Raw genomic sequence first — 21,824 nt, forward strand, 5'->3', positions numbered from 1 at the left:
ATGATGTTAAAAGGTGCCAGCCAAACAGCAACGCCTTTACTCTCTCCCTCTCTTTTTTTCCCCCCGTCTAAAAGATGAAGCTTCTGAGGGCACAGAGGTTAAAATAAAATACCCATAAACCTCTGTTCATTTCTCTGCCTCCTTTTTAATGACAGGGAAGCTTCCAGAAAGCGGTCATCATTGGCTGGTGTGTGGCTGTGGAATAGCCCTACCCCCTTCAATCCCCGCTCCTGCTCTGAAGCTTTCCAGGAATACACTGGTGGACTGCAATGCACAAACACACACAGGCGCACACAGTATATCAAGGCTCCAGGAACCTGAGTGCATATATAAGAGGAGAGGCCAGCTTTAGAGTCTCCAAGTTTCCCAGCACTGACAGAGGTGATACTGACAGAAACCACACACACACACACACACACACCTCCCTACTGTAGTGCCAAAAAAGTCTTACGAAACCACTACCATGTTTGTATTATGCAATTTAATGTACATAGGGTTTTTCTGCCAAGAACCAAGCACATGCTGTTTTTCTTTCCAACACAAGTGGGCACACTCCAAATATGTTTACGCACACAAAAACAGCGCAGCAGAGGTATATGTGAGCTGGGGCCGAGCCAAGCGGTGCGGTATGAAAGAGCCTATATATACACACAGCCAGGCTGGGTGACGCCAGGAGACGGTCGGTCTTTCTGTGTGTGTGTCTGTCTTTCACATCGTGGCCTGAAACAGAAGCAAGAGAACTGCTTGTCCACCTTTTTGGGCTTCTGCCACCAGGATGGGTAGCACCACAAAGCCTGTGAAGATAGCATCATGAGGGGCAGATGTGAAAAAGTAAATTAAAAGACAGTGGTGATTTTATTTTCTCAGGATGGTGGGACTTTGGTGCCACCTGCTGTTAAAAAGAAATAATGTACCGCTCAAGTGAAAGTAAACGCTTTCTCATTATTCCTATGGCACGCATGAGCTGAGAAACAGTCATGAGAGAAAGACAGCAGGAAAGCTGCAGGAAGAGGTGTGGGCCGCCGCTGATGTCCTGACGACTGGTATGCAGTCTGGTATTGCTGGCATGTGAATAAAGGCTTTGACTTAGAGATAAAGGGAAAAAGAGAAGACAGACGACGGAGGAAGGCTATGTCAAGAAGATCCGGGCTCTCAGTGTCATGGTATTGCTGATATGTGAAAGGCAGGACGTTATGACATGAATGACAGGAGGCAATGAGAAGCAAGGACTCTGAAGAAGACGTTTGCAGGCTAAAAAAATGGTTACACACTGATGGGAACTCTTATAAACTATAGATGAGAGGATACAATGAGGACTTGAACCACCCACTTCGTGTGTGTGTTTTAGAGGAAAAACAGAGCATGCCTCAGCACAAATAAGAACAGAACTAGTGATCCCTGGTATCCCTGGTGGTGTACTGGTATCACTGGTTTAAAACTGCAGCTGCTTGGTACAGTCATGTGACACTGGACTGCATCGAGCCTGATGCACACTGGGAAGGCCTGCAAGCCATGATTATGCAACAACAAGATCTGATTTCATCCCCACTGGATCTCTCCTCTCCTTCCGTTATCTCAAGTCGTACTTTATCTACATTTATCCTGCAACCAGAGTATCTTCATCGCTTTTCCTTTGCATTGCTTCCTGTACCATTCTTCAACACACATGAGACTGAGCATATTCCACCATCTCTTGGAAAATAGTGACCTTATATGACCTGCAAAAAATCAATGATTAAGCAAACAAAGTTACCCAACTCCTAGCAGATAATCTTTTTTTTTTTTTTATTTTTTATCCACAGACATGTTCCTTTCTGGTGAAAAGTCATGTAACCTGTAGATGTGCTGCCCTCTTGTGGCATAAAAACAGCTTAAAACCACATTGTATGGACATCACTATAAGTTCTTAGTCTTTTCTCTTAGAAAAGAGAGCCACAGCTGTGCTTTACTTCCTATGATTGTAGAAAGAGAAAAATGGAGCCTGGCTAACTGGTCGGACCAGCTAAGGATGGTCTAGACGATAAGAGGTATAGAGGAGCATGAACCCAAGCTGTAACATCTTAACTCGAAGACAAAACATAAACGTCCTTGTTAGAGAATTCTTTCACTAACATTTAAATAACATTCAAGGCTATTTTTACTTATCTCACATTTTACATCACACAAAGAGGCAGTTATCTGTGCAGTCAAGTCGCATGCCATACCTTTCCATACCATACATACTGGTGTGGCTGTTAAATCTGGGACCAGATCGTTGCACGACTCCATCAGAGGCTCACAATATGTGAGTGAGTGTGTTTTGTTTTTTTTAATTAAAGAAAAACATCTTAAGGTTATAGTGGCAAAAACATCCTTTAAAAGCTTTTCTGCACTACAGATTCAAAATAGATTAAAATCTTGGAAAATCTATACAACAGTACACATATAATTTTGAAATTATTTTTATACTTATTCCAACATTGATTAGTTTTATTTATTTATTTTTATTGTCAGCAGGCTATATATGAATGCCCTAATTGTTGCGGTTGTGGCCTCTTGTCCCCTTATTAATTTCACTGCAATAATGAACTTCGTTATTTTCGTTCTCTACTTAAAACATAATTAACAGCAACTGCATAACTAAGCTTCATGCCAACATTTTGTGTACATCACGCTGGTTTGTACAGTGTTAACTATTGGACAGTGACCCTTTGCGACCAAACACTGAGCTGTCTAATACGAATGAGGCTGTGTGTAACTTAGACTCAAATTCCAGAATTAATTTATTCAAATCTCCAGACGCATGGTTGTGTGAAAATGCCACAGAAAGTGTTTGCTGAGCAAATGGAGCGTCTCTAGTTTAGCCCCAAACAGCTCTATGCTAATGCCGGAAAACTCCTTGCCCAGGAAACTGAGCCCGACACTGGAAACCCACTGAAACACTGACAGTGCTGAAGTATGTACCCCACACCTGCCAGTGGTTATGCAACAGCTGGCATGTGCAGCAGTGTGTTTGTATGAAGACTAGCATTGTCCAGGTTGCAGCTACTGTGCAGTCTGTGGAGACCAGTGACCAAACGCCTCTGCACAAACTGCTCACCTTTTAGCTGTTAGAAATTATATCCTGATAACTCCAATAGACCAGCACCAGTGAAGGGTTCGCCGTAATGTAAGGCTAGACAAAGTAATAAAGCAAGGTCATCTGCTCCGAGCAACACAGAAGAGCCACAATGAAGAATTTATGTCTGTTATTAAAGTTTTTAGGGCAGCTAGGGCAAAGATGTTGTTTAAAGACACAAATTCCACTTGTGATAATCATCACGTTCATGCATTGTATGTATTATTTTCTGGTCTTTCTCGTTTATTAGCACTAAGGCATGAAATGCAGCTGCACAGCTGGAACTGACAGTGACAGGGACGAGTTGACTAAGACGAGGAGACTGAAAGACGGAAAAAAGGCACGTGCGGTTAGAGACGCCGCTCACGTTTCTGCTTTATGATGAACGCAAAGGAGTGACAGATGCCCAGCCGGGACCCACGTGAGGGAAGCAGCACTTCCTGTGTTTGTGCATCTCGCTGTTTGCTTTCCCTTTTGCACAACAAGTGACGAGATTTCCTGCAAGCTCCTGTTCCAGACTCCCAGCATGGGCAGAGAGGCAGAACAATGAGGAGGAAGAGAGAGCAGGGGCAGTGGAGGAGATAATGGAGGAACACACGCACAGGTCATGTGCAAACACAGGCAAAGATTGAGGTGTACGTGAGGGACACACACCCTGATCAAACAAGCACACATGCAGGCAGTGTGGATAACTGCAATGAGGCCAAATACAACATGAAAAAGAAGAAGCAAAGGGACCAAAAAAAAAGACAGAAAACAACACAGGGAAATTGCAACATAAAGGCCCAGAACCTTATCAAAATCAAGACTGCAAATTTAATTTCATTCATTCAGTCAGCACTAACATTTCCTTCTTAAGCATGGTCTAGTTCAGTCAGTGCAGTGGCTTCCTCCTCATGAAGGTTACTCGGTGAGGTGAAATCCCCAGTGGTTGTGAGAAATGTCCCATCTGTGCATACAGTACATGGCCCTGAGCGACACATGAACTCACCAAAGCGCACCAAACCCCTGACCTACTCTTCATCTACAAGAAGAAACGGATGTGGGGATTGTGTCTTACTCTTTTATTCCCCACACAATAAACAAATGTTCAACCTGACACACTGACACCAAGGTTAAGACGAGAAACAGCTTACAGAGCGGATGTCCAGCACACAAGCGCTGCGACGCATATAGCCTCTTCCAGAGCCATAGATAGCGCTTTTCTATTTCTATCTGTTGCTCCTGTCAAATCCCAGCATTTGAAGTAGTCGGGAAGCTCTCAGTGTGTATTGAATGCACTGCTGATGAACAGGAACAATCACTTTGTGTTAGTTTAGAACTCAGAGGTCAAAATACTTTAATTTTTAGCATTTTTCTGGCTCCCTGAAGCAAATAAACCCTTACAGCCTGCGCCATGGAAACAAACAATTTGTGTCCATTACGCCTGTGCCTTTACATGATGAAAAAATAAATAAATAAAACAAAGGTTCCACCTCATGATACCAATGATATAGCGATGCCAAGTGTTTACATTCCCTAGCAAGCACAACAATGACACAAGCCCAGACATGGGTGAGCAGCAGCAGGTCAGCCTTGAATGATGATTCTATGCCTGGAAAAAACCAAGCTACTTTAATAGCACACAAGTGTTAACACTAACTATGACTCAATCTAGCATCGCTGAGGTGCTCGTTAGTTGCGCTCCGTATGACAGGAAGAGCAAATGGTGGATGGAAGTTAGTGATGTGGTTACAAGCTGGTAAAGCAGAATTTTAAGACTGTATCCCCCACCCCTCGCGTTTCTGCAGCTTATGAATGCAACTTGCCAAATACAGTAACTTGTAGCTTCAAAGAAATAAAAAAGATAGCCAAACTGCATTTTAAGGCCTCAGTATTAGCATGCCCAAAATCAGTGACACATGTTTAATTATTATTATATTCGAATCCTTTATAACCTCATATTTCTATTACTGCTGGGTACAAAATAACTCATTATACAGTGCTATCACAACGGGTTGTTTTTTTCAGTACTTCTCAATATCTGTAACTGAAGGAGAGAAAAAATAGCCTAAAAAAGGCATAATGCAGAAATGATGCATTTAGTTACTTCAACCTCCTGTCAGAGTGTGTCGTATCGTTACTATTCAATTTCAATAATGAACTCAATAGCACTCTGATTTGCTTTGCCCCCCACTGCTTCCTAGTGCTAATTAGTTCATTTATTAATAAATGTCTGGTTTTGTAAATAACATGTGGTATAAATATTCCACGGTGCAAGGCATTTATTTAAATAGCAATGCAACTTTCTATGCATTTATCACCTCCCCCACTGCTGCGTCAAACTTATTTTACCAGAATTTTTTAACACAAGAAGTTTTAACATGTGATAGATATACCATTGATTTGCATGTGACCAAGCCTGCATGCAAGAAAAGCAACACTGTCACTGTCAACTAGTTGCATAACGATTTAAAAATGCAGAGAACGTCATTAATCACTTCTCAAACAGGCAGCTACTGGTATTGGTGCTTTACAGAGACATGGCATACCCATGGGGAGGAAGTGTGGCTGAAGAAGATAAAGAGTAGCACAGAAGGAATGAGGGAGAATAAAGAGAAATGGTATACAAGAGACAGGAGTTCAGGAGTCACTGGCTCGCGTCACAGATCTCCCTCCATCACTCTTTATGTAGGCTAATCTCTTCCATCTCGCCTCCCTGAGCTGACTGGCTCACTTAGCCTCTTTTAACCAGCTAACGGATGGTAATAAATCAGCAGCACACTCCTCTCACCTCTAATCTCTCATAGCCTGCGCTGCTCCGCACACTCCCCCTGATATATGACTCAGTCCACCCCGACTCCTAGTGCGAGGCAGTTACTGTTGGAAGTAGGGGTCAGACAGCAACCAGAAAATCAGAAAGTGTGGATGACGGATGAGACCAGAAGCAAGAAGAAGAAAGAACAGACTCACATCTCCTGTTCTTCTGCTTTACTTATTTAGAACTTTATGCCGTTTGTTCAATACTTTGTTGTCTAGACCCTTGTCACATATTAGGGAATAGTATTTTAAGAGTTTCACATGTGTGGCAAAATATTTTTGGAAGTTTGTAAAATTTGCATTTAATCAATCTATGCAATTAAAAATTACTTTTTATAGGCAAGGGAAAAAGTTACGTTGTAGCCTCCCAAATTGGAACTTTTAAAATGTTAAATCTGGCGTTGACAGATGAAGTCGGAGCCTTTCCTTCCTCTGCATGGCTTCCTGGATTAAACTGCGGCAAAATGAGCTGCTCCTCAACCTCCTGTGCCTCATAATACCCTGTATTCACAGCCAGTCTTCTGCACAGCAAACTTGTAACCTAGCTCCCTGTGCTAACAAGCTGTTGGCTCAGTGTTGTCATTTATCACCCAGCTCAGAGACCACCTGGGATTAGAAAGGCTTTAAGAAAGGTCATGTTTAACAGGTCTACCGCTAACAAACACTAGAGAAGATAAAGATTAGTGTTGTGACACGGTATGCAAGACCACGGGCATGACTATGTTATAATGAAGTGCAGTGTTGTGTGTGCGCGAAGAGAATACGAAGAACAGCGCATGGACAGAGCATGTTCCCCAGCGTGGTTCTCTGCAAACACTCAGATGATCAGACTTATCCGTGTTTACACTAAACACCGCCTCAAGGGTCAAATACTTTGTTGTGCGCCTTGTGTTTCTTGTATTTTGTCCAGCTTTGAGCTTTTCAGCCCTGCTCCTGGGAGGCCGTGTCAGCAGCTTCCACAGAGTGACCCCAACCCTGCAGCGGAAATTGGACGACCCCGATCACCAGCTCCCTCTCCGTTATCTCCCTTTGCCTTCATTCCAAGTCAAACTCTTCCCTCAAAAACATCTCCGTCCTCCTCCACATCCTTTTTTAGATTCAAGCTAACAAGTTCACAGCCTCACACACTCATGTTTGGCAGCCTGTCCACAACACAGTTAGGTTTGTAGATGCAGGCATGTCGATTGTCCTAAAGGAAAAGAAGGGAATCCTGTGGAGATATAGATTATAAGCCAGTTTAACGAAATCTGGAAATCTAGACTGCTGCTACTGATATTTTCCATACATGTTTTGCATGTACTACCCTGTGTCATCCCACATCAGAGCATGACTCTTCTCCCCTCCCTCCATCTCTGTCAGTGTGACATTTGATTCCTGACTCACAAGTTAAAGATATGTACAGGCCATATGGGCAGATCAAAGCTGTCAGTTACACATAGCAAACATATGGCTGCTGGTGTTGGCCTGTCAGCACTTAAGTCTCTTCCATCACAGTCTCCCTCTAATCTAACACACTGCCTCTCCACTGGTAATTTCTCACCCCAACTGCTTCAATGTGTGCTGTATGAATGTTAATGCACAGACATGCACACATATAAAAAGAGCAAAAAGCTCTGACTAAAAGGCCCCTGCTGAAATGTAGTTTCTTGACTGATGCCAGCAACTAAAACTTTGCCAAGTAACCTGAAAAAATAAATTAAAACAAATCTTTGTAGTCACAGTTTCTATTACAGGTCACATGCAGTAAAGTCAATTTTTCATCTAGACAATTGCATTATTTCATTTCCTGGTACTTGAACTGTTGAAAAATTGTGTAGTGTTTACTGATAAGTTACATTTCCTTTACTCGTTTATTCAAATGTGACACTTTTATGATCTGGGTGAGCCACCAAGTGGGACAGACAAATGGAATAAGGCGCCAAACTGTTTCCAGTTAACATCTAACTGAGTTTAAAGAAATCAGTTCTTGGAAAAGTCCAAGAAACCAATTACAAATTAAGCCTTTGCACACCATTTGGTTGAGAGGCACATGACATCATCGTTTATTTCCTGTCCAAACTGCCAAACAGGAAGTTTGTCTTTAAAAAAAAAAAAAAAAGAAGAAGAAAAAAAAAAAGAAAAAAAAAAGGGAAAAAGCAAGAAAAGTTAAGATTAGTGTTCTCACTTCCTTCTCTATTTAGGGCAGCTTTATATTCACATCTACCATGTTCCTATGAGAGTTCACATTAGTATCAACACATTACTTCCTTTTCTGTTTTTGTGATTTATTCTCCCACCACAAGCTCCACTGCAACCCATGTAATCCCATTTAGGTTGGTATCCGTGGCACTGGAATCATCCACATCCTTCCTGTGCCAGGCACCAATGTGCACATACACAAGAATACACATCCGCATACACCTTTACAGCCAGTGGGAGTGGACGGGTCGCTGATTAAAGGGGGATAAAAACAAATAGTGGGATGCTGAGGAAAGACGAAAGTGTTGGAGAAAGAACATGTGGCAGCAGAGGAGTACAGCCTTGAGATGATTCCCTGAGGCAGGCATGTTTGCTTTTGGAGAGAGCGAGTGCGTGTGTGTATACTCGGCTTACCATGCCTGATGCAACACAGAGATCTCTAATCCAATTATAGTTCAAACCAGCCTAGCGGTCTAGCTTCAGCCACCAAGGACAAACCTAGCTAGCTTACACCAACGCCAGTAGCCCACCGGCTCTGTACAGATTTAGCAGCTAACCGCTCAGCTGAAACCTCGCCTGAGGGTGCCGACCACATAAAAAAAAAAAAAAAATCAGCCAGAATGAAAGCCTTCCTCCTCCAAGACAAATTAAACCTGATTAGCTGAATGAGAACCTAGAGTTCTGCTGCAGAAACACTCAAATCTTGGTCTTCACAGTTTTGGGAATCAAAGCAGGAGGTTAAGGATCCACAGGAGAAATACTATGCATCTGAACTTCTCAGTCCTTCTGGTGGATTTCTCTCCATTTCTGACCTGCACAGAGTTCCAAACTGCATTTCTCCTTCTGTCACTTGCAGCCTGGCCCCTGCTGTTAAATCTCCTTCTTCGTCCTCTATTTAAGAGCTCTGCTGTTTCTAATCTACCTCCCTGCCCCACGTTGCTGCTTCCATTTATCTGAATATCTCACCTATTGCCTAGGCGTCTCTATCGCATTCCTCCTTCCCTCGCTTTACAAAAAAAAGAAAGAAAAAAAAAGTCTCATGCTGCTCTCCTCCTTATCTACCTCTGTCTTCCTTTTCCTGTGGTGTATTTAATTCATATTTCCTTTTTTTTTTTTTTCTTAGGTAGCACATCTCAACTCTTATTAGCCAGATCTTGGAAATTATATTGTTAATCTTTTTGGTTTCTTATCTAGCTATTCAACTTCTGGAAAGACTCAGCAGGTTTTGCTGCAGATGATAACTATGTATGTCAGGTTTCCTGTGCCATATCTAACAGAGCATTCTGCAAGACTACATTTCTCACTTTGGCCATCACCTCAGGAATCACTTTCCTCATCACTTTATGGCTTCAGTTGGTAGATTCAAGTCTTACGGAATAAAACAAAGCCAATTTTGGTCCCCACTGCAATCACAAATACCAATAAACCAGGAAATGCTACAAGACAGACCTGCTCTAAAGCATACTATTCTATGAGTATACAACATCCTTTATCAGACAGATATAACCCTTGTTGGAGGCGCCCGCTTTCAAAAAGACAAGGCAGTCATGGCCAAAACACTCACCTCAGAGCTTCACAAGTCACTAGGTGACATGGCAGTGGGGCTACATCCATCTCGTATATATAGTTTATGGCATTGAACAACTGGACATATATCAGTAGCTCAAGTTCTCTGAGGCTTATTAATAGATTCAGAACTTCTCTGTGACTCAGTAGTGTAATGAGACTTGTCCGCTCGCACGGAAAATGTGCGTGTTTATTGAAAGTGTGGCACTTTAATTAGTATTCTCACCAGTTTATGAACAAAACAGTCATTTGATTAATCTCTGACATTCTGATTTAGAAAAACAGAATTATATTTAACCCAATAAACAGAAAAGAAACATGTAAAGACAAAGAATATATCTTCTTAAATAAGAAAGGTGTCATTAAATGCATCTTATAGGCAAACTTCAACTTGTCCTGAAAAGAAGCAGAACGGTTCTTTGTGGCATCCAGAGTGGGTGGATAGCAACAACAACAACTACTAAAAATCTGCTGCAGGATGTTCAACTTATTTTAGAAGATCTTAAGACAGTTGTAGCCAACAGCGGCCCATGACTGCCATGCTCTCTGACAGAACAGTAGCTGCTCCGAGGCCTGTGGCAGGCAGTTCAGCTACAAGAAGAGCGAGTCAAGTTTGGGATCTGCTTGCTGAAGTCAGCTCTATAATTAAGCATGTGAGAGGAAAATGTCCTGATGTGACCAATAACAAGAGGTGGAAGGGGTGAGAGTGAGAGAGCAGCTGATCAGCTATGACTGTTCCTGCCTGCTGCCAGTGTTTTTCCTCGTCTCCCTCTCTCCATTCGTTGGCAGCGCCAGTGGTGTGTGCTGGGCAGAGCTGCCCAGAGCGTTACGAAAGAGTAAACACAGTCGCAGCGTGGTGCCACTCCCCTGCCAAGTGAAACAGAGGCAAAACACACACACGCACACGTGCGCATGCACACAAACACACACGCACACACAGCCATGCCAGAGGCTGAACAGTGCAGCCCAACTGAGAACATCTCCACATTGAAAGCAGCAACAAATTCATTTTACAGACTGTAAACACATCAAAACTTATGGCCTCTTAAATCAGTGTAATATGCTGGTTAAATGTTACCAACCAGTGTAGTTGACACTGAAGTCTGTGACAGTCTGTTCAAGCTTTTGAACAGGTCAGGACCCATGTGAGTGGGTGGAGAAGCTTCACATGCACAGCCAGCTCCAGGTACTCCGGCCTGGGTTTCATTTGCAGCCTCTCAATCTATCGCAGTATTTAGTTGCAGTGCACTCAGAGCACGCACTGCCCTGAGGCTTTTGAAAGCTCATCTTCACTCAAATATATTGGCAAAAGGGGAGAAAAAAACAAAACAAAACCCACCACACTTAGCAAGAGTTTCCATCTCAAGTGCTCGTGAAAGTGCTTAATACAGCCATGCATGCATTTGGATTCTTCATTTATCCACTTATGCATATTCAGTGAAAGGCAAACTGCAGAGTCATCCTGGTATCAGATTCATGTCTGGGTCTCTCCCTGTCCTTGCCTCAGAGAAAGGGAAGACAGGGAAGTAGAGCAGAGTCTGATGAGACAAACCAGTGCGCCCAGCAGTCTTTATTCAGGAGTGTGTGTGTTCTGTTGCCCTGAGGCATTTTGCCTCCTGAAAAAGACTTTCAATAGTGCCTTTATATCACCCTCAATGATGCACACTGATATCCTGGAACACCAAGATACAGAAACCTCATTTAAGATTTAATTGGACACCAGCTGGTTTAGGATGATTCTCAAAAATGATTGCCCACAATTTTAACCAATGTGAAAATGATCATTTATAAGTGCAGAACACCTGCATCTCTACGACTACTGTTAATCGTGCTAGTTACAAGATCACCTGCATGCTCCAGGTGTCACCTTTCTGTGAAACTTGATATCACTGACAACTCTGAACTATAACAGCTTGGCTCTGATGGTGTGTCTGAGGAATAGGATGGACCTGGCACCGCTGTCGCAAAATAATGGTACAGCCTTGAAGAAGGGAGCCGATATCAGAGGCAAGATGAGGACTTGTTTGTTTTGACTCTGCCCCTCCAGCTCTGCTTTGCCCTTACACTGTTTTCCTCTCTCTTTCCCCACATGAGGCAAGCCCACAAACAAAAAAAAAAAACAAACAAACAAAAAAAATTGCATGATAGCGCTTACAGAAGACATTAGACAGCATCTAACCACTAATCATCAACCACTAGCTTTTATTAGTTTGGAAACATTTCCGCTTCTTGGGATTCAGCAAGGCTGCGTTGCTTATCATGGCTGAACAGTCCAGCTCAGGCAGCAGTCAAGCACCAAAACGTCTCTGCATATCAGTGTCCAGAGAGCAAGAACAACAAACACAGAGAGAGGGAGGGTGTCTTTTTAAGAGAGAGTGTGTTAAAGGGCTGAAAGTGACTACAGTGTCCTTTCTGGGGAGTAAACAAACCTCAGAAACGGAGGCACATCATCATAGGATAACCTCAAGCCTGACGCTGAACCCTGGGATTGGGCCCTCGCATCACTAAAGCAGCGTAGAATTAATGTGAGGCGCATAAAACAATTATTGGAAAATTATAAATTAGTACTGATTAATATTAAATACTGATATAATAATCTGATGCAATTCACAGGCAATCTGGTGCTTTGGAAACAAAGTTCACACCCTAACAGACTAAAACACAGTTTCTAATCACCTGCAATATCGATATCTTAAAGCAATCACTTTTTGTATGTTGTTATTTAAAGCCTCATATTGCTCATGTTTTAGACAATAACTTGTTGGAATCATTGCAATGCCTTGATTCTTTTGTTTCAGCCATTCTATAGTAGATCTGCAGATGTATGTCGAATGTCCTCATGTGGCATTAGGACCTAGCTTTAGCTGGTGGACTTTATAGTTTGTATATAGAGGAACTCAGCCCTGCAAAACAAGCCCTTACCATCACCTCTCCACCACCATGCTTGACAGTTGCTTTGAGGCATTTGTGCTGATATGTTGAGTTTAGTTTTTGCCTAATTATGACAATGACAATAAAGAATATCCTATTTGTTCTCATCTGTCCAAAAGACATTGTTCCTGAATCTCCAGTGGTTCACCTTTCAGGTCCAGCTTGATATCATGCAACTGACTTAACAGAATGCTCTTTTGTCTGAGAATAGGATGGACCTGGCACCTTCTAAAATAAAAGCTATACTTGTTCAGTCCTTATAATTTACTCAGAGGCAAGATGAACATTTAACCCGTTTTGACTGAGGCCCTGTCAAGTCTCACAGGTATGCCACTGAGATTTTCTCTTTTCTCATGAACATCCCACAAACAAAAACAAACTTGGGGTGAATTAGAGCTGGCGATATAAATTTTTTCATATCACGATATCCTTTCCATCTCAGCTTTTATTGATATATATCACATTTAAGCCAAATAACTATATTTGTAAGGCTGCATTGCTGTTGCTCACTTAACAGTCCAAATAATTAGCAGCTTGTTTTAATTAAAATATTTATATCAGTGTCCATAATAAGTTCAACAGGGGGAGGGGATGTACTTAAGAAGACATGAGACTTCAGTTTCTGATAAATAAAGGCAAATATTGCAAACAACACAAAGGCAGGCACATCATCAAGGATAACCTCAAGCCTTAAGTTTCACCCTGGGAACAAACAAAACAGACTAAATTGTCAATTCCACTTAGAAAGAAAATATTAATTCTAAAAAAAATTATAAATTAGTTACTGATTAATACAGACAAAATTAATAACTTTTGTCAATATCAAATAAACTGAGCTTTAAAAACAAATTCTCAATCTCTCCTTGTTGTATCACCTTTAGCTTTTCAAACAGTTTTAACAGTTACTTGTCTGATTAAAGCTCTCATATTGCTCAATTAGCGCTTTCAGTCAGAGATTGAGCATTGCAATGCCTTGATTCTTTTCGTTTCAGACTTGCTTTCGGCACAATTTACAGCTGCGCTTGGGGTCTCTGTTTTGTCAGACTTGAAATAGCCGAAATACCTTCACTTTACAGAACTTATGAGGAACTCTTCCCTGCAAAACAAGCTCTCCCATCATTGGAACCATCATCTGTTTGCTTTTGAGTAACATTTGCTGCGCTCTCGGTTGATTTTTCTTTAGCCGGCAAACTCCTTTCCTTCATTATCCGGGCTTCTCATCTGTCCAAAAGACAAATTCCTGCGCCTTGTGGCTTGTGGTTCAGGTCCAGCTTGTCACGTGCATGACTTGCCAGCTGTGATTTTTAGAGAGAGGCTGCCCTTCTAAATTTGGATTGGCTGTTACTTTTTTTTTCCTTATAAGACTCTGACAAGAGATGAGGCATTATCGCAATAGTAACTGAATTTTGTCAAGTCTCAAAAAGTTATTTCACTTGACATTTTCGACTTCTCGAACATCGCTTCGCCCAGCTCTAGGGTGAATGTGCTGTGATGTCCACTCTGGGAAGACTGTGGCACTGTGATAACACACACCTGGATGCTGATGAAACTGTCAAATAAAAGGGTTAGGTTTTATAAAAGGTGGTCACATTCACTGAGAGAATTTGATTAGCAGTACCTCTTAATTCGGGGAGGCAGTAAGAGAGTACTTGGCTTTTTCCAGAGCTGCACAGAGTCATGTGAAAACTCTTTTTCACATGACTGTTACTGGCATTCTAACATTTGTATTTTCAGTTAGTTTGCTTTCAGGTATTTGGGGGTTTTTTTGCTTTTACACATAAACACTTGGAAAGTTAGACTCCTAAAGACTGGGACATTCAGGTATCCTGTGCAAGCTCTAGGACAGATTAGTTCTAAACTGACCAAATTACTAGAAACTCAAAACCATTTCTTGTTAAACCATAAACATACAGTCACAGGATGTTGGTTTTGGTTGGTTTTCAACTGACATTAACCATGGTGTCATTTGTGCTCCATGTTAGGAGCTGTGGAGAAACTACGTGTGTCAGGATACAGGATTTGCAACAAACAACACAGGCGTAATGTGTTAAACACTAAAGTAGATTTAGCTAGGTTACGTGGTCTTAAAAACCTTGGCTTGGGTTGCTGTGGGTGTGTAGTAGTAAAGCAACTTTAGTACCAAACACGTTAAATTGATTCTTAATAGAGCAAGGCTCTTACATGCTCTGTCTGCAGAGAGCCAACAGAAGCTCTTGTTTGATTTATGTATTGCTCAGTAAACAGCTCCACAGACAGACACTAAGGACTTCTGGGAACTGACGCTTACCGCTCTCAGGTTAGACCTAGTATGCAAACGGTGTACAAAAGGAACAGCACACATGATTCAAAACCTGACACTAGACAGCAAAGTCAGACTCAATACTAGGAACTCAGTGACAGGGTTGTTAGTTTCCACCCTTAGAAGCAGGTGACTGCATTAAGATGATGTCTGCTCATCTGTCGCAGTCTATTATCAGTACTGCATCTGTGGTGCAAGCAGCGGAAGCAGCCACCTGGGCTGAGAACGTGCCTGTGTGTTTTTACATGTGTATGCCTGCACCGTGGCAGAGATGGAAATAAGGCAGTGAGGTTACTTGAGGACAGGGTTGAAGTGCACAAAATCCCCATTGGGAAGATACACACAGAGCAAGTGGAAAGCATAAAAAGGGATATTAGTCAAACATGCAGGCTAAGAATGAAAGTACTGACACCATACCAAGATATTCTATCACAAGGTTTTGTAAGCGTTGGTTTGTGACCACATGAACAGGTCAGGTTATACGCAGACAGAGTTAAGAGATTTAACACTGAACATGTTGCATAGTTTCTAAAAATACACACACTTTTTTTTTTGTTCTTAACGGTGTATTTGCAGACAAACTAGAAACGTTTTAAAACAAAGGAGTCTGCTGTATAAGGACTAACACATGGCGACTGGTTTATTCTACACATTTGAACTTCCGTTATGATGCTCAAATTAAGGCATGACTTCATTTAAACTGGTAAAATCTTGCAGCCGATTTAGCTACAATAGTTTTATGCAAACTATCCCCACACCCAAGAAACTAAAATTTGATAAAAGAACCTAAAGTTTCATGCCTTTATATACACAAACACAATATACAGACAACATATATATTTTTTTTTAAAGTGTCTCCTGGATATACAGTCATCCAATTCACTGCTACTCTATTAATATAATCCAACACTGCAACAGAAATGTATTCCCAGCCACTAAAATGATTAGTCTTAGAAACTGACACATGTGCCCAACTATTCAATCCCCTCACTCACTACTTTAAAACCTAAAAAGCAGCATGGACTCATTAGAAACTGTGCATTCAGGCCACAGGTGATAAAATTATTAAGAAATTGCATTATCAAAAAAAAAAAAAAACAAAAAAGAAAAACCTACTAAGAGACACAGAAAGACGCCTCTTATTTTGGAAATGAGCCACAGTGGCAAGCGAGCTTTACAAATAGACAGACGTTTACCACTGCTGACAAAGTCCAACCTATAAGTAGTTCATGTGAATTCCCCTTCTCGATCTACCATCATCTGACAGTGTCACTCTCTTTTTATATTTTAAACAGTTTTAAAACGATAGTAACTAAACTGCAGTAGTGGACAAGCCATTTCAATCTGACTCAAGTCACACCTGAAGTTTGACATTTTTCAATACAATGCTACAAGCAGCACCATAACACCTTATTCTGACGATAGGAAGGCAGGTAAATAGCATGTTAGAGCTTAAGATCTTCTTACAAGAAATGTGGCTAAAAACATCACAGAGAGTGAAGTCATAACAGAAATCAGGAACTGTACAGGAAGCTTGTTCAGACTTTGCTGAAACCATTTTAGACGTCAGTTAGACTTTATGGTGATTTTGGCTGTTAGTTAGGCAGTATAACCACAGATTCAGCCTTCAATGCTCCCGCTTCTCACGAGTGCTGATCTGTTGTTTTGCTCATGCTTGAAGTTTAGACAAGTTTGACTTTGTAATGCCAGCAAAGGCGTCAGCCAATCAAGTCGCATTTATTCAAATGCTCCAGACTTCGTCATAAAAATATCCTTAGAGTGCGAGGTGGGTGCGGTATCAAAATTTAGGATGGCTTGGCTTGGCTGCCATGCCTTGTGATCATTGGTTATTGTTGCTATGATGACTGCGCCAGCAAAGCATCTGTGTGAATCCTGCCTTAGTGCTACTGTTATATTTATACTGCATCGCCCGTTATGCACTAAATAGCACAAAGACATTAATCTATATGATTAATTTTTCTTTTTCAAATACTTTTATCAAGTATATGAACTTGACGAAATTTGAGATCTGTAAAATAAAAAGACACAAAAAGCCAGAACCTATCATATGACTCGCATTACTCCCATAGTGCTGGATATTGATACACTACCCATATACCTACCCACAGGTGATACAGTGCCTTTTTAAGTGTACATTACGTTGGACTCTTGCTCAGATCGGGCAGCCTGAAGCAGTGCTCCACTTAGGCGCTGTACTTTCCATTCGCTCGCTCTTCGTTCAGCATTACCAACCCATCACTCACAAGCAAGGGGATTAAACATCTGTCAAAGCCTACCCATTTCACCCAGCAGGAAAAGACACATTTAGGCGTCGCACATCTCTCCAGTGATTTAACATCCTGTCTGACTCTGAATAGGGACAGATGAGGTCATTCAGCTCTGAAATAATGCGCTCCGTCTAAAATATCACAGTACACAGATAGAGTGCAGCTAGTTAACAAACAGATTTAGGCTAAAAAGTGATACGTGTATGTATCACCATACCAAGAGGTGGTAGCCTCAGCTAAAACCAGTGGTTGGTTCTTGTGAGTATGTCTCCCACCATAATATGTTGTTGTCTCTAGATCTCCTCCTTTATTCACCATTACAAGCACTCACAGGCTTCTCATCTGTCTCCATTTGATTTCCTGCAGAGCTTCATCTTTCCTATGAACTACACTGTCCCTTCCCCCACCTTATAATTTCTTTTAACTGTCTTACAATCAACCATTTTATCAAAAGCAACCTTATCACCTTCCTCCCTCCCCATTAACTGGTTAATTAAAGAAAAAAATGAGATATCGCTTATTCCTTTATCTCTTTTGATCATCCTGTTTTTCTCTCATCTCTCCAAATCAGCCACTCTTTTTCACTAGATCTCTTTCTTCCACCATCCTTATGCTCACACTCTCCTCACTTCCTTCTTCCATTGGTCTTGGCAGGGGTGTCCTTCGCCCTAGGTTTGTATTCAGAGTGATTACACGCTTGGTTAACTCATTCATGGACTCCATACTGTTGGTGACGCACACTGGACACGTTCCTGCTGGCCTCCAATGCATTTAGATCACACATGCTCACCTTAACTGCATATTTTCACTCTATACAAAGAGCTCATTTAACATGCAGGTAAACACATACTCCCAACATGACCAAATGCCATCACTGGATATGAGGCATGACCGTCTATCACAAAGCCAATCTGCTTTGTTTTTCATAAACAAATATTTATTAAATAGAACCAACTACAACTTTTCTCAGGTGGAGAACGTGGACTACCACCAAATACACTCAGTAACATCCACAGACAGGCAGAGGTCTTTTCTTTTATATGTAGGTCTTTACTTTCCTCATTTCTTCTAAAATCAAACTACATCAGATCGCTGTGCAAAATATTTCAGGTCTGAAAGCACTGTCTGGGCAAAATATGATTATTTCATGAGTTTGGGGAAAAAGGGAAGAGAAATTAAGGACCTATAAAAAAAATTAAAATTTATAACAGAGAGCTGATGTTATTTAAGACAAGTTACTGCAAGAACCAGTTAGTGAAACCAGGAAAACCAGTGTCATAGGGAGGGGAAAAACACAAGTTAAACAATGACTACAAGAAACCTGTGTCTACCAAAGCAGTCAAATGCTCTTTATGCAAAGCAGACCATGCATGGAAAACCTGCATGAAATACCAAACAGGCCACTCAGAAGCAAATGTGTTATTTACCAAGTCTGTGTAATATCTAACAAACAACCCGGTTTTCTTTGTTGTTTTTTTTAGTTACTGGAAAACGTGCGTGGGCACAATTGATAAAGCCTGAGATTATGACTTATGAGCAGACTGTCTTGGACAACAAGTTAACTATCTTTACAGAGCTAACAGCCAGCCTACACTGAGTTCAGGGAACAGACTTACAGCATTGTTATCTACCAGAAAAAACCGAGCAGACATGTAGAAACTCCCCTAACAACGGGCCTCCACCCTTCCTCATCGCTGATGTGCTTTTTTAGTGCTGCAGCAAGCCAAAAATGATAAACAGTCAGCAAAAACAATAACCTGATTAGTGTTTAAGTCCGAGCCATTTGTGTATGTGATGACACCTCGAGTTTTTAATTTCACATTTCAGGTTTGGATTTCAACTTGCAAACGCACCTTTGAGTGCAACGTCGCTGACGCCCTACTTTGATTAGAGACAAACGAGACCAGACAATCCAGTGTCTGAAGAGTTTGCATAGCAAATACGCAAGTAAAAGCAAGACAACACATCTGAAGTCTACAACAATGCTCTGGGCTGTCAGGGTTTGGAAAGTTACTCCGTCGCTTCCACTGATTTCAAATGTTAAGCCCGAGCACACCGATCGTGGCTTTGAACTTTGGTTGTATAGCAGGTATGCTATAGGTAGGTCACCGAGGCTGATAAATGCAGTCCTTATCACGAGCTTTCACTCAAAACTCATGACTTGTGCAGCCTCGAGCTAAAAATAACGCAGCTTTAACAGCATCACCAACCTCTGTCAGGTGTCAACCGCTACATCAAGGCAGAAAACTACACAAACGCCCTAGAAATCCCTGCGCGCTTCACTTCGCTGACAAAAACATACACGCTGTGCTTCAAGATGTGCACGGTGCACACACATTCTCCATCGGCGAGCTTCCTCTCTAAAACCAGAACCTCTGCTGTGCCTCAAAGGTTGCACATTAGACAAGTTAGCACGACTGCTAGCAGCGGTTCCCCTCCGTCAAAGCGACCAGCGCACCTTGCGCTGGGAAATAAGGGAAACCGCTCATAGCCGCGTTAGCAGCGCTGACAAGCCGCTAACCTAAAGTCCATCACCTCAGCGTCCAGTAAACTGCCATGTATAGCAATATTATCACGACCTACTCCGGGAGCTGCCATCCTTGGCTAGTTATCTGCGGGCCGAAGAGATGCCGAAAAATACCACCTGGCCCTGGGTAACGCTATCATGAGGCCGGTTAACCGTTGCCAGCTTTGCTAGCCTCGCCGGAGCGAAGCTAAGCTAAGCAACACGCCAACCGTTTACACACAGATTAAAGCGAGAATTTAACACTGTTGAACACGACAGCGCACCTGCATAACGCCGACTCCTGTGGTGTCAGCTGCAGAGAAGGGAATTTGCAGGCAGCATCAGAAAGACTGCGCAGCTGACCTGTCACATAAGAGAGGATGCTATAGCTAGGCAAGTTAGCTGTCTGTACTCACCCCATTAACCAATCCATGGTGCTGTTTGTGGCTAGCTTAGCTAATGTTAGCTGGCAGGGGATAAATCCACCAGGAGCTGGAGGCAACCCCCTAGTTTATCCAGCCACCACCCTCGCTACACTAGCTGACTGGCCCCCCGAGTCCTGTTGCTCTTTCCCCGCGGGGCCCGCGTCTCTTCCCAGTCGATGGATCCCGGCCGCTCAAACGCAAACGCCGCTTCAACTTCAAGCGATTGTTCTTGTTTTGATCCCCCAGTTAGCTCGGATCATGAAGCGCCAGGAACACAGTCGGATCAGTCTGTTAGCTGGTAGCGGGATTGAAGCATTGAGTGACTTTGAGCACGAAGGCAAGATGAGGAGAGGAGAGCAGCAGTGCGAGTCTGTCTTGCGTCGCGGTGTGTCCAGTATTCAGTAGCGCCGCGTTAGACTTGACCACTGGGATGTCGCTGGTCAGACCGGTAACCTCTGTCATGAAGCCTTGTATGGCCACTGTGCTAGCTGCCAGCCTGAACCTTCACTGGAGCTGCTGCTGCTTTCTGAACGAAGTCTAAATCGGAGTCCGGAAGTAAACACAGACCCGACCCACTCTGTCTCTTGTGCGTAAAATGCGTGTGAACGCAGATGCAATGGGATATGTAGTTGGGGAATTAAAAATAATGGGGGTAAAACCGGTTGGTTTGGCGTGATCACGCAACGAAGACAAATCCAACACCAAACACGTTCACGCGCTAATGGAACGATTACCGTCCTGTGGATGTGGATCTTAGCGGGCTTGGGCGTTATAACACAAAGTAAAGACACTTGCCATTTTATTCTAGGTTAGTGACTCTTAGTTGGATCGTTCATGTCAAGTCAGCGTGGGCCTTCTGCTCAGCCATTTGCGATTTTGTTTTTTCATTTATTCAGCTTTAATTCTGGATTGAGCAAAGATGACAAGCCAAACAATTAAAAAATATTACAGAACAAAACTGTGGACTTTCTAGATGGTACTTTTATTATAAGTGAGAAAATAATTAAATTAAATATATGCACCTCTTTATGGGGAAAATTGCTATACTTGCGTACAAAAAAAATAATTACAGATCAAAATTAAGTTCTCAGTTATTGTGAGACAACCATTTGTAAATACCTTCAAAAGTATTTAATGCACAAAATATATTTAAATATACATACCACACACACACACACACACACACACACACACACACACACACACACACACACACATATATATATATATATATATATATATATACATACATATAACTATGCATCAAATTTCACTACGACTATTATGTGTATCCAAACTTTGGAACATAGAATTTTTGGTCAAATCAGAGATGGCCAAGCAGAAGGACCATAGTGATTTAAGATGAAATGACCCAGCTTGGAAATGAAGATCCTTTGTCATGAAACTGGATTACCAAGCATGCAGCTGCCAGCAGGTCAACAAAAGCAGGTTGGGTATTATTGGAACCAATAATGCTATTCGTTTGTGTTATCATACCTGCATGCATAAACCTCGGTTGTGCTTTATTCTTTTACAAGAATCAGTCTTTTCATTTATCTGTGGTCAGATATTTATCCAGCATTAGATAACTCATAAAAGTCTATGGGGAAATCTTTCTGTCCATAGTGTTTTCATTCTTATAACACACATAGGAAGAGCTCTTCCTATAAATGCTGCTGGAGGCCATACATCTCAATAGGAAGCAATTCATACATGCTGACCTTTCACTGTGAAC

General features: G+C 41.9%; 1 protein-coding gene across 1 annotated transcript in view; it reads right to left on the minus strand.

The window, feature by feature from the left end:
- The window catches only part of mob2a (MOB kinase activator 2a), a 56,748-nt gene extending 36,097 nt beyond the window's left edge, over positions 1-20,651 (minus strand). The window contains exon 1 of the mRNA XM_031749230.2: positions 20,081-20,651. Coding sequence (XP_031605090.1) covers positions 20,081-20,097 — 17 coding nt within the window. The 5' untranslated portion in view covers positions 20,098-20,651. The remainder of the gene's footprint in view (positions 1-20,080) is intronic.
- Between the last annotated feature and the right edge of the window lie 1,173 nt (positions 20,652-21,824).

This window comes from Oreochromis aureus, linkage group 7 (assembly GCF_013358895.1).
Source record: "Oreochromis aureus strain Israel breed Guangdong linkage group 7, ZZ_aureus, whole genome shotgun sequence".
Taxonomy (NCBI): domain Eukaryota; kingdom Metazoa; phylum Chordata; class Actinopteri; order Cichliformes; family Cichlidae; genus Oreochromis; species Oreochromis aureus.